The 14,159-nt window shown below is 41.3% G+C and overlaps 1 protein-coding gene across 2 annotated transcripts in view; it reads left to right on the forward strand.

Moving 5' to 3' along the window:
* The first annotated feature begins 1,431 nt into the window (after positions 1-1,431).
* The window catches only part of LOC128628801 (plexin-C1), a 15,564-nt gene continuing 2,836 nt past the window's right edge, over positions 1,432-14,159 (forward strand). Inside the window, exons 1-8 of one of the 2 annotated variants that reach the window (XM_053685647.1) lie at positions 1,432-2,599; positions 4,057-4,185; positions 4,615-4,749; positions 5,023-5,123; positions 8,008-8,116; positions 8,217-8,370; positions 8,505-8,610; positions 8,783-8,876. In XM_053685647.1, the coding sequence (XP_053541622.1) occupies positions 1,682-2,599; positions 4,057-4,185; positions 4,615-4,749; positions 5,023-5,123; positions 8,008-8,116; positions 8,217-8,370; positions 8,505-8,610; positions 8,783-8,876 (1,746 nt within the window). In that variant the 5' untranslated portion in view covers positions 1,432-1,681. The remainder of the gene's footprint in view (positions 2,600-4,056; positions 4,186-4,614; positions 4,750-5,022; positions 5,124-8,007; positions 8,117-8,216; positions 8,371-8,504; positions 8,611-8,782; positions 8,877-14,159) is intronic. The other variant, XM_053685646.1, reaches the window with a different exon arrangement.

Raw genomic sequence — 14,159 nt, forward strand, 5'->3', positions numbered from 1 at the left:
GCCTTCAGTGTGAGAAACAACTTTCTTCACATGAACTTGCATTTCCGGTCTCAAGCATTGGCATACATATGAATGGAAGTGAATGGAACGAAAAGTGAGACACAGGCTAACACTAGGGCGGAGACACGGGCTTCTTTGTGCGTTTTTAAAAAAAATTATTTTTTCATAGCAGTTCTGCACTTGCATCCTGTCACCCTGGGTTCCGTTATGACAGACCTCTGACAAGGTCAGTGCCACCTATCGTGCAGGCATGAATTAGCTGAAGGCTAATGTGTGGGCTAATAACAAGCTCAGTGTGAAAGGGCGTTAACGCTGAGGAGGAGACCGACGTAAAAGTGGGGAGAAACACTTCAAAAGGTGATTTCTTCTGAAAGGAGATAAGAAAGAATCTGTGTGTTAATACTGTGCCACTCTGTGACAGTGTGTGTTTTAATGTGTCAGGTCCACTACACAGAGAATAGACGTGTTTCACAGCTTTAAAAAAAAATGTATTATATAGATATATTCCAATTACAGTAACTTACTCCTATTAGTTACTGTGATCAATTGATAAAAATAATTTACTGTAATTAATAAGTTTGTCACAGACATCACCCATGATGCAATGCATATTTCAGTTAAATAGTGTATAATTATATATACAGTAATTTACTGGCCATTTTTACAGTTGTTTACCGTACAAACTACAGTAAGGGTTAACAGTGTGTATTGAGTGTTAGAAATGAGAGTGCTGAAGTTCAGAATTAGGTCAATATTAGAGAGTGAAGTAGCTAGAAAAATATGAAGATCAAGAGAATTGCAGAATGAAGAGGTGCTAATGGATGATAAGATGCACTGTTTCAGTAAGGGAACATCATTGAATTTGTGATCAATGTCCAGGCCACTAGTACAGAGTGTATGCCCATGAATATGATCAGGGAAGTTCACATATTGATGCAAATCAAAACACTACTGTACAGGCACAGGCTGGTGTGGAGAATCCATATGAACATTTAGATCCTCAAACTGGAGTATTTTACAACAGATGGTTCAAGCTATAGTGTGATTAGTTCATTAAACTCAGAGAAGAAGATTTGTAAGGACTTGGGTGGTGGATATATCAGAATAATTAAAACTGGATCAGTGCAAACAGTGGCGGCTCGTCCACAGGGGCAGTGGTGCAGAGTCCCACCATTTATACCAGGTGTTCATCAAATGTTAATATTCATAAAGTCCTCATTCACAACTCCATACAGACAAACGGAGAGCATTTCCACTGCAAATTATTCAGTTTATCTGCTATTCTAATACACCTGAATTCACCAGTCCCCTTTGTGTGTGAATAACACCACTGGGGCGCAGCACTAAACCATGAACAATCCAGTTTTAATCTAAAAGTTTCATATCAGTGGCATAAATCTAAATTACCTGATGGTACTGAAGGTGCTGAAGTTGATCAGTGATCAACAATGCGGTCAGATAACCATCTTTATCTAGCCTATAAATAAAAAGCGATTGACACATTACAGCTGTGCATTTTAACAGCTGTGCGGCTTTCAGCTGGTGACAGGATGTGTTGCAAACATTCTTTACGCGGAAGCCGTCACTTTTGTTCACTTTCAGTGAGCAGACACAGGCTCCAGAGTTCATCTGTCTAAAAGGCTGAAGGCTCCGGGATTCAGCCCCCACGTGTACGGACACCATGAGGACTGTTTTACTCGGGATATTTATTCTCTTTAAAGGAGCAATTTGCACGTCTGAGTACAACTTTAACGATGTGATCAGACACTTTGCTGTGGGAAACGGTAAGGTGTTTGTTGTTACCGATTCTCAGCTCCACCAAATGCGGCACGATCTCGAAGTGGAGAAGATTAAAGTCATATCAAACACCACGGACCAGAACGCAGTGAACATCTTGTTGCCTTTCGAGGCGAACGGAACTCTGATCACATGCGGCACTTTGAACTGCGGACACTGCGAGGTCCTGGATATAAATGATATAACACGAACTATCTACAGGGAGAACTTGCCGGTTGGACCGCTTGTGAACGAATCATCCGTTGCGTTCCTTGTCGATTATCCAGGCGACAGTAATGGCACATACATGTTGGTGGGGAGAGAGAATAATGATGAAAAGAAAATGTGTACCGATGCCGGTGTGGTATTGTACAACACTCTCTACACTCAGTATGGTGATATTTTTTCTAAATCAGACTCTGCTACAACTGAAGCCTACATTAAGATTCCTGGTGTTGAGTGGGTAAACGGTTTCCAGGTATCTTCACAGTTTCAGTCCTACCTCTTCGCCAACATTAATTTAACCAGCAAAATAAAAAAAGTGGTTTTCTTTAAGATGGATAACAACCAGAAAAAAACAGAAATGACGAGATCTCTGAAAGTTGCAACTTTACGCTGCTGTGATGACCAACTTCGCCAGAAACTTGTGTCCTCTGCCTTTATCTCGTCGGAGTCTTCTCTTTTATGGATGGGAATATTCACTGCAGAGCGTCCAGACCACCCTGAGAACACTGTGTTGGCTATTTACAACATTACTGCCAGCAGACCAGTGAATCCTCCTGAAGAAATCAGATGCAGTCCAGACTGTCCCAGATCAACACAGGTTTGAAACACTTAGATAGTTGCTCTAAAACTTAAAACATTTTAACGTAGACCTATTTATAATCTCCATGCAAGCAACATATATATGTTATATAGGTTATATATGTTATTACCAGGGTTGGGAGGGTTACTTTAAAAATGTATTTCATAACACTTACAAATTACTTTAAAAAATGTCATCAGTAACTTAATCCAAGTATCACAATATGAAAGTAATGTAATCTGATTATTTTTGAATTACTTCAAGGCCACATATGTAAATAAAGTCAAGTGAAAAGCAATATAATCTAAAATACTTTTATTTAGAGCTTAAAACATGTTCAATGTTTTTTTTAAAATAAAATAAAAATGAATAAATAAATAAATAAATAAATAAATAAAAGATTATTGTCCCTGATGCGGGCCACTTCTTCGTTTTCAGAAGTCTTTGTTTTGGTCTGTTTTTCAAACTAAAACGTTTCCAAAAGTCTTCGTTTTCGAGGGCCGGAGTGCAGACATAACTGTAGCAAAAGTTATACGTTTTAAAAACAAAAAGCACTGGTGTAAACAGGGCCTAAGTCCCGCCTTCTCGCCCACCGATTGGTCGATTATAAAAGACTTGCCGCAACTATTGGCTAAATTCCTGCCTCTCAACCATTATCCTACTCTCAGAGTGAAGATGAAGCGCTGTTGTGTACAGTGTTAAACAGTTGCTTGACAATAACAATAAATGAAGCTGTAACAATAAATGAGTCGAAACAACACCCATGACCATATAAGGTCATTTTAATTTCATGTAATCACATTACTCGTATCACATGGCCATTCAAATGTGTAGAAAGTGGTAGAATGTATACTCATGGCATCTGATATTTTATTTTGTTCCATGGACATTCAAAAGAATTTACGAATTTATATACATTTATGTGATGCTAATAGTGCTAATGGTGTGTCCTTTTCAGTGCATTTAAATCTGCATTCATTATTTATTTATTTTCTTAAAACTAATCCAAATATTGAACATGTTTTAAGCTCTAAATAAAAGTATTTTAGATCATATTGTTTTTCTCTCGACTTTATTTGCATATGTGGCCTTGAAGTAATCCAAAAATAATCAGATTACATTACTTTCATATTGTGATACTTGGATTACATTACTGATGACATTATTTTGAAGTAATTTGTAAGTGTAATGGAATACATTTTTAAAGTAACCCTCCCAACTCCGTATATATTGTGTTATGTCAAAAGATTAATTTCTTTGGTTTTTAATGAAAAAAAAATCCAAATAGTATTCCTTTTTTAATTACATTAAAATTTATTATTATTATTATTTTTTTTTACCTGTAATCTGATTAATTTGTTTCCTGACATAACTGTAACTGTTTTTTTGTATCCTGATTACGTAACGTCGTTACATGTACTCCGTTACTCCCCAAGCCTGGTTTCTACTGATAACCATTTGTCTTGTTCCTGTAGAATATCGAGGCTGTTGTAGATCCCCTTGCTGTGGTATTCAAACACAATTCAATGACATCTGTGGCAGCGAAAAGTAAAGGGTCTTGGACTGTGCTGTACATCGGAACTGCAAATGGCCAACTGATAAAGGTCTGATTCTCTCTCGCTCTCTCTCTCACTCTCTCTCTCTATATTTCATGTTAAATGCTACACCCAAACCCTGTACACACAGTCAGCCAGACAACACTTGCAGACTATTATTGTGCAAGCACATGTACTAGATATGTTTTTGAAGATTGAAGACAATGCAAAAAGAATGTTTCTTATGTTATGTACAACAACAGTATATTTATAAACACGGTGAAAACAGCACACTTTTTCTTTTTCTTCATGTATTTTTATTATTATTAATTCTAATACAAGTTTGCCTATGTCTACATCTATCTACTATGATATGTACACACTTTTCCTCTCTATATGAGAAGCTGGTAAATAAATCTTTACAGTGGCTGTGAAGGCCATGCATTGTGTTGAAACTCCACATAATGATTCCAAGCCTTGTTTTGTGTCATATGACAGCTTGTACTGGACACAGATTACAGGTCTGGCTGTGCAAAAGTACTATACAGATCTGATGATGACAGGATGGTGTTTCCCAGAATGTACTTTGACCCAGTGGATCATAATTACATCTACATAGCTTTGAGAAATCAGGTGAGTTTTAGCTGGTCTGAAGTTAAAGCTGTGCCTGCACACATGGATTTTTAGGATGAAATTGAGACAAGTGACCAACTCTATTCATTATTTATGCCAAATGATTTAAGAGGCAGTGCTCAAAGTTAAGAATCAGCCAGTTCACTTCAGCAGTTTAAACAAATGGTTAACTCATAATAGCAATAAGACAAATAATAGCAATTAATGCCACAGCTTAAAAGTGTGTGTGTGTGTGTGTGTGTGTGTGTGTGTGTGTGTGTGTGTATTTTGTAGATTAAACGTTTTGCAGTGACTCAGTGTGGTATGTATGGCACTTTAAGAGACTGCATTGGCAGCATGGACCCTTTCTGTGGATGGTGTGGGGTCACAAAAAGGTAACCTTCTAACCAACTCTTTTACATCTCTCACTAATGAAATGTTTATGTTCATTGTTCAGTTCTATATTCAGTTCATTAACTCTTCCAGCAACCAATGCCTTTTTTTCAGCTTTCTTTCATTAGTTAGCTCTTACTGCCTTATATGCTCGTGCATCACCAACCTGATGCAGTGAAATTGTCTGTAGTAACAGCACATATCTTACAGACTGAAATACACTCACTGTCCACTTTATTAGGAACATCTGTACATTCATGCAGTTTTTACCTAAACTGCGCAGTTCGTTTTTAAAATTATTTACAGCATATATTATGTGCTGTACAAGATTTCAAACACTCCATCAGCAATAAACAGAACGAGTCACTTCATTTTGTTGCTGTCGTTTTTCTTAGCTACTTCCTGGTGCTTTTTTAATTAGCACAATAGACACCAGAAAATTGTTCTCACCAGCATGGAACTACACATTGCAGCTATGGTAACCATGCAACCAAACAGTGGAAAAGAGGCTGTTTTTCTGTCTGTTTGAGGGGTTATTTCTCTCATTAATGATCAGTGGAGTGAGATGGACAACTGGGGAGATACACTACATACACTGCCTGGGCAGGATGGCCCTTTACTTGAATATTAATAGTAATCCATCTTCTATACCGTTTATCCTACTGGGTTGCAGGGAACCTGGAGAATATCCCAGGGAGCATCAGACACAAGGCAGGGTACACCGTGGACAGGGTGCCAATCCATCGCAGGGCACAATCACATACACATTCACACACCCATGCATACACTACGGACACTTTGGACATGCCAATCAGCCTACCATGCATGTTTTTGGACTGGTCAGGAAACCGGAGTACCCAGAGGAAATCCCTGCAGCATGGGGAGAACATGCACACACACACACAGGGCTGCGTTTTTGGAATTGAACCCCCAGCCCAGGAGGTGTAGGGGAATGTGCTAACCAGGTCTCTACAGTAACAATTATTTTTACGGTTGAAGTTCAGGTTTTTTTTTTAGAGATGCTAATGTTAATGTGCTACAATATAACACACAAGTAGGCATGAGAGAACTTGAGCTGGTCAATTATGACAGAATTTAAGAACATAGCGTGAGCCATGACAAATTCATTTACCTTCTATAAACTAAATTGAATATTTTCAGTTAATTTTACAGTTAATTTGCTGTATGCAAAAAAACAACAACCATTAACCTGTTTCATCTTGTAAACAAATACAAAAAACCTCAGTGTTCACTCTTTGAAGTCTGCTCCTCTTAAATATATTTAAAGCTACACTATTAGACATTTTCCACTGTCATGGTTCTGGGCTGGAGTCAGTTCTCGAACCGCTCTGTGTATATTGTGTATATATCTGAATAATCTCATATAGGATGTGATTGGATGAGTTAATTTACCCGTCAGATGCAAAGCGCTTTAGGTTAATGGTGTTCATTAGGGATGCTCCGATCAGGATTTTTACAGCTGATACCGATCGAGATGCCAATCTTTTTTCGTTTAAGCTTTAATCAGGAGGTCATAAACAGTTAAATGTAAGCTCTCTGCTCATGGTCACTGTTATTTGAATTAAAATAATAGCAATGAGAAATACTGTTGGGTAATTGATAAATAAACAAGCATAAAATATTTATTTTTAAATATCTTAAACAATAAAGAGTCCTAATTAAAAGTAACTAACACAAAAATGAAGGCTAATAGCCTTCTAAGGAAATAGCTTACTAAGCTTAATGTCAAACTGATATTAAATGCAACCCATAGTAATTAAACATTTCATTTGTCATTTTATTTATATTTTATGTATTAATTATAATATCTATTTTTTATATTAACTGATTTATTTATAACTAAGCACATTTTCTGTCTTTAGATTTTATTATTTTTTGTTCATCAGTTGTTCCTTTTAGATTGGTCCCCCAGTAAATTGTTGCCATGTCTGCTGATAATATTGTGTCAATAAAAGATGGCGGTTTATGAGATCAGCAAGTTGAGAGAAGCAAATGATGTTCAGTGTTACTCTTGTCATCATAATGGCTTCTTTGTTCGTTTGACTGAGGTGATGAAAAGCAGTCTGAAAATTGTTGCACGGTGTAGATGCATTTTGGAGTTGTAGTTTTTATTCTGATTTTATTATTCAACTTTAAACAGGTCACTCGCAATGTCTATATATTTTTCCACAGTCGCACAAAATTGCAAATGCTACTGAAATTGTCGCACTGTAGAGCCCTGCTAACCACTAATCTACTGTGCACGACAATTCCAAATCGAAAGGCAAAAACATAGTCAAAAAGCAAGTGAGGAGTCAAATTGGCAAAAGGGCATAAACAGGGCTTAGACAAAAATCGAGAAATACGAGGACAAAACAGGACAAAATCCCTTTAACGAGGAACTAGGATCAAGGGCTCGGTATGGGTCAGGTGAAAAACACACAGAAACACACAATACTTTGCACTGAACAAAGAAACATGAGGGGTTTAAATGATAAATGTAACCAAAGGTGGAAACAATAACAGCTGAGACATTAGGGAGGAACCAATGCATAACAAGGGCGGAGACAGGACAGAAACAAACAAAAAAACCCACAATTGTCAAAAGTAAACAAAATCACTGTTGACCCGGAACTGCATGCTGTTGCGCTTCGGGCAGTTCATACTCGACACATGCTCCGGCACACAGCGTGAGGGGAAATCCATCACACTGTGAGAGAAAACATACTGTGAGTTCTGATATATATATTCCTTCAGAACATGACCAGACTTCTCAAACCACTTGCTTATTCGTGTTATCCACGGGTTTTAGTGGTTATGTGTTCAACAAAGCAGCCCTCTGACATTAGGCATTTCTTTTTGTCCCCTCATTTTTGTTCACTCTAGATGCTGTTTGCAGAAGGAGTGTACAGCACCATCTTGGATCTCCATTGCTAAAGATTCTTTTCAGAAGGAGCTGATTTCCTTTCAGGTTATTTCTTTGATCCCTGGAGAGGTAAATGTTATTGAATGAAATATGAAAAACCTCTTATCTTTTTATGGAAATGTACAGTATTTGTTTCTTTTTAATGTTATTAATTGTTGTCCACTCTCAGATCAGTCTGACTGTATACCTGCACCTGGAGGCCACAGAAAGTCTTCCTTTAACATGTACATTCAAGGCAGGAAGTGTGGATCTGTGTACTAGCCCAGTTGCACATTTTCCCAGCTGCTCCTGCAATTTCCCTGAAAAGGACCTGTCTTCTGATAGTCAGTATTTTCACAGTATTCTTCAGAATTGTGTGGGTCATATCACATTTTATAGGCTAAGTAAAAAAAAAACTTCTTTTTTTTTAATGAATTCATTTTGCCCAACAATATGTAACTCTGCTCTACTTCTCCAGGACTCAAAGTCACAGTGACAGTCAATATTAGTGATCAGATCTTCACAGACAGCCTGACACTGAGGAGCTGCCCAAATATCACAGAGAATACACAATCAGATGCTCAGTAAGAAGATCCATTATTAAAAACCAAATATCTGTAACCAACCATCTGTCACTTTAACATGTTATTGGCCTATATAATAGATATTTGATGACACCGTATATATCATATTCTGGATGACACCAAGAGTCATGGTATGGAGTCTGGTATAGTTTAATGTCTATTTAATATTTAGGTGCACAGCCTGTGTCTCAGCTGGGTGTTATTGGAACAACAGTGGCATGAAGTGTACCTGGACCCCTAAATCTGCACCATATGTACACATACAGGTGAGTCTGTGTAATGTACTCAGCTACATACAGCATACAAGTGAGACATAACGTCTCACTACTTTCTATATTACTTTTGGTTATTTCAGTTGAGCTTTTGCTAACTTTATTTTTAACACATGCAGTTTTTTTTATTAGAGAATTGTTTGCTCCCATTTGTGAATTTCTTACACCACCCTTTCCGCAATCATTGGTTTCATTCGTCTAGTTTGTTCTGTATAGTTCCTTTCCTGTTTCATTGGGAAGTTTTCATATGTATTCAGTGATTCTGTTTCTGGGTTGGTTGTTCTGTCTTTTTTATACTGATCTTGGGTTTCAGAAGTACCTCAATAATCAGATTTATTAGCTCCATGGATTTTATGTTTTAGTTTCATATGTAGAACACAGTGCTGTGAAAAAGTATTTACCCCATCCTGATTTCTTCTGTTTTTGTGTATTTCTCATACTAAATACATTTAGATCTTCAAACGAAATCATACATAAAACAAAGGCAACCTGAGAAAACACACAATACAGTTCCCTTTCAAAGGGAACTTCGACATTGCGTTTAGCATAACACTATGGGGAGCGCCTGTCGCGCGACCGGCATCTGAAGCTTGTGTAAAATCATGCCTATTTATAGGCCTGCCATGATCAGGTGACGTGGTAATTAAGTGATATAAATATGGCACCTGTGAACCGTGCCATCAGCCTTTATTATCTTCAGCAAACACTGCATGTCAGTTGTCTGTGTAAAGAAACAAAAAGACGCTTCATTTAATTGCTATCTTTTCTCAAAATCTCAGAACTTTTCTATCCCTCTAAAAAAAAGAGAAGAAAAAAAGGAATGAGCGACAGAGAAAAATATGAGTAAGAGAATTCAGGAAGTGTGTTACGGCTTGCTCCCGTTTCATCACGGGGAATAGTGCACACTTTCTGGGTGAAGTGTCTAGTGATGTAGCATGCGATGGCAGCCTCGAGAGGCTGCGCATGGTAATGTCTACATTAAGCAGCTCGGCTCGCGACTCGCGCTCTTATAGGCGGAAGCCGAAGCGAGTTGGGTTTCAGAGCCTCGCGATCTGGGCCAGCCGCTGCCGAGGCAGCTAGCCATCTCAGGTTTGGGGGATCTCTTATGGATCTAGAAGAGGAGCCGGAGACGAGCGCTGCTCTATCTCTTGCTCTGTCTTCTGGGTTCGGCTCTCCGCTGGATTTTGGAGCTCACGTCGCGACTCCTCCTTCCGCAATGGAAAGCCAAAAGGGGGAGAAAAAACACACACCCAAAAATAATAGTAATAATTCCTCTCTGACTCCGAGGAACCAGAAGGATGTGCTAAAAACTGAGAGCAGAGTATAAAGAGCTGTTTGAAGTGATTACTAAGGCTGGATGAGCCTTTTTCTCCCCAATGAAAGTAAATCCCTCACACTGCAGAAACTCCCCTTTCTTCCAGAAGTGTATGACAAAATATCAGGCTTCTGGGGGGAAAACCACGTATAAGCCGTATTTATAATCCCACGATGTTGGATTATTCAGCCATTGTGGGGAATGAACGGCATGGCTATTTAGTTATGCTGAAGGTGGAGGAGGTGCTTGCGAGCTACCTCTCTCCATCGTTGGCAGGTAATTATGGGGGCCGGCTTTGCCATCCAAGCCACCGTGTAAGGCCACCGTGGCATTGGTGGGCAAGGCCTATGCAGTAGTAGTCTTGCTTGAGGGTCACTGCAGACAATGACAGTGTTGCAGGCCTACCAAGCAGACCTGCTGAGTGAGCTCAACATATGGCAGCATTCAGCCAGTTCCTTCCCTGTTGTCTCGAGTTCACCCGGGCATCCAAGAGTGGAGCCCGGGCCAGCACTAGTGCGAGGGAGACCCAGAAGGCGAGTATGGCAGCCCGCCAACCCCCGCAGACAACAAGGGGAACCGGGCAGCCACGGTCGTGGCCTGCTACTAGGCCTGATCTGAGAATGGTCATAAAGGCCAAGCAGGCAAAGAAGAGCGGTCCTGAGGGGCCGTGGAGGGACGTATCAGGGGACATGAGGTTGTTAGGGCAGTTAGCCCTCAGTGCTACTGTAGGGCCTCGTCTAACCAAAACGGTCCCAAGTTTTCAGTGTTCTGTGGTCAGCAAGCTGTCACAGGGCAACTAAAATGTGATGCTTTCTCTCCAATAGAATGTGGACTAGTTAATGTCACTAAAAGACCATCTGGCAGCATGGAAACTACTGCAAAATGTGTCTCCATGGGTTCTGTCTTCTGTAGAAAAGGTTTCCCGGATCCATTTTATAGCTCGCCCCCACCGGTTCAGAGGTGTGCTCACCACAGTAGTCAGCACAGACCAGAGCCCGGCGCAAGCACAGGAAGTAAGATCCCTCTTGGACAATGGGGCCATAGAACATGTACCCCATTCCCTGAGGGAGGGAGGTTTTTACAGCCGTTATTTCCTGGTCCTCAAAAAATAGGAGTATGCGGCCAGTTTTAGATCTGCGTCATCTGAACTGTACTCTTCAGACATACAGGTTCAAGATGCTGATGCCCAAACTTAACATTCCACAGATTCAGTTTGAGGACTGGTTTGTGACGATAGAGCTAAAAGGTGCATATTTCCACATAGAAATATTGCTAGCTTTATCCCCTCGCACCTTCACAAAGTGCATGGATGTCACTCTGGCTCCACTGTGACTCCAGGGCATCTGTGTACTAAACTACCTGGACGACTGGTTAATTCTAGCACGATCCAGGAAACTGGCAGTTCAACATTGAGATGTTGTTCTCGCCCACATGAAGAGCTTGGGGCTTGGGTGGAACCTCAGAAAAATATGCTTTCCCCAGTGCAGTGGACAACTTTTCTGGGGGTTATAAGGATTCTACTATGATGAGGGCATTTCTATCCCCAACATGCGTAGGGTCAATCCTATCAACATTGAGCAAGATAAAGTTGGATCTTGGGAGACTATTGGTGCTTATGGGCCTATTGCACAGGAGACCGTTCAGTGGTGGCTGAGAAGTTGGGGGTTTTGTCCAAGGTTGAGTGTCCCCGGATTCTAGCCTTGGGTCACACTCTAGGGATGTCTCCTTAGTGCAAGAAGGTAATGACAGACACCTCCCTCACGGGCTGGAGCGCAGTCTTAGAGCTGTCCAGCTCACGGTCTCTGGTGCTGCCCTCATCTGGAGCGGCATATAAATTGCCTAGAAATGTGGGCCATATTTCTATAACTGAAATTCCTTCTTCCTCAATTGAGAGGTCACCATGTGTTTACAGACAACACACCGGTCTCATATATTGACCACCAGGGAGGATTATGTCCGTGCCCCCTGTTCAGGCAGGCGCAACTAATTGTTCTCTGGGCAGAAGGAAAGTTTGTCAGTGAGTGCAATGTACATTCTGGGAATATGGGGGCACACATCCTGTTGAGGCAGGGGAATTGGTGGCGAAGTTTGGCCAAGCGGGACTGCATGTGTTTGCCTCTGAGGAGACAACACACGGCCCGCTGTGGTTCACCCTCACTCCTCCTGCACAGTTAGGGCTGGACGCCATGGTGCACATTTGGCCAAGGTCACATCTGTACGCCCCCCCCCCCCCCCCCCCCCCATCGCTCTGTTCCCACAAGTTCTAGCCCTGCTAGATGGCACTCCTTGGGAGATTCCCATCCACAGGGATCCACTGTAGACCCAGTGAACTGTGCAATAGCTACAGTCCTGGAGTTCTAACAAGAACATTTCTCAGTGGGGTGGGCTCCTTCTACAATCAGGGTTTACATGGCCGCATTTCGGCCAGCCATGCCCCTGTTGATGGAACCTCTGTGGGGCAACATCCTCTAACTTCGAGGTTCATGCATGGTGTCAGGCGGCTGAGGCCCATCTGCAGGCCAGGCATACCTTCCTGGGACCTTTCTGTGGATCTGGTAGGTCTGTCAGGGGCCCCATTTGAGCCCTTAGAGTCAGCGTCTTAGAAGCTTCTGACTCTAAAGGTAGCTCTTTTGCTGGCCCTGACATCTCTCAAGTGAGTAGGTGATCTACAAGCTCTCTCTGTTGCCCCTTCCTGCCTTGACTTTGCCCCTGGATTAGCCAAGGCCTTACTGTATCCTATGCCAGATTATATTCCTAAAGTGCCTAGATTGGCTGCCCACCCTGTGGTGTTGCAGGCTTTCTGCCCTCCTCCATTCCCCACACTGGAACAAGAGAGAATGCACCTGCTGTGTCCAGTAACGGTTTTCTGTACTTACGTCCACTGCTCGGCCAGTGGCGTAAGTTGGAGCAGCTGCTGGTCTGCTTTGGTGTAATAACTTGAAATCTGCAAAAATAAATCAGACATGTGAACTCATGGCAAATAACTCAGCAACTCACAAGTTAATAACATGTTTATGGCCCAATCTGGACCACTGGGCTATAGAAATATGGCCGTTTAAAAAACAAAGCGAAACAAAAAAAACCTTGCCAATCACTCCTGGACCCTTAGGCAAAGGCAAATAATTCACCTTCTCTTCATGCAGCATAACATCAATCAGCCATAACATTAAAACCACTGACAGATGAAGTGAGTAACATTGATTTTCTCATTACAATGGCATCTGGCAAAGGGTGATGTATATTAGGCAGCAAGTTAACAGTCAGTTCTCGAAGTTAATATGTTGGAAGCAGGAAAAATGGCCAATCGTATGGATCTGAGTGACTTTGACCAGGGCCAAATTGTGATGGCTAAATGACTGGGTCAGTGCATCTCCAAAGCGACAGGTCTTTGAGGTGTTCCTGGTGTGCAGTGGTTAGTACCTACCAAAAATGGTCCAAGGAAGGACAACTGGAGAACCAGTGACAGGATCATGGGTGGCCAAGGCTCATTGATCTGCATGGGGAGCGAAGGCTAACTCGTTTGTTTCAGTCCCACAGAAGAGCTCCTGTAGCCCAACTTGCTGAAAAAGGTCATGCTGGCTGTGATAGAAAGTTGTGAGAACACACAGTGCACCACAGCTTGCTGTGTATGGGGCTGCATAGCTGCAGACCGGTCAGAGTGTCCATACTGACCCCTGTCCACTGCCAAAAGCACCTACAATGGGCACGTGAGCATCAGAACTGGACCATGGAGCAATGGAATAAGGTGGTCTGGTCTGATGAATCACATTTTATTTTGCATCATATGGATGGCCAGGTTCATGTGCGTTCTGCTGGGAAACCTTGGGTCCTGGCATTCATGTAGATGTTACTTTGACACAGACCAAGCAACGGTATTCCATAATTGCAGTGGCTTCTTTCAGCAGGATAATGCGTGCTGAAAAACTGCAAAATTTGTTCAGGAATGGTTTGAGGACCATGAA

Source organism: Ictalurus punctatus, chromosome 14, assembly GCF_001660625.3.
Source record: "Ictalurus punctatus breed USDA103 chromosome 14, Coco_2.0, whole genome shotgun sequence".
NCBI classification, from domain to species: domain Eukaryota; kingdom Metazoa; phylum Chordata; class Actinopteri; order Siluriformes; family Ictaluridae; genus Ictalurus; species Ictalurus punctatus.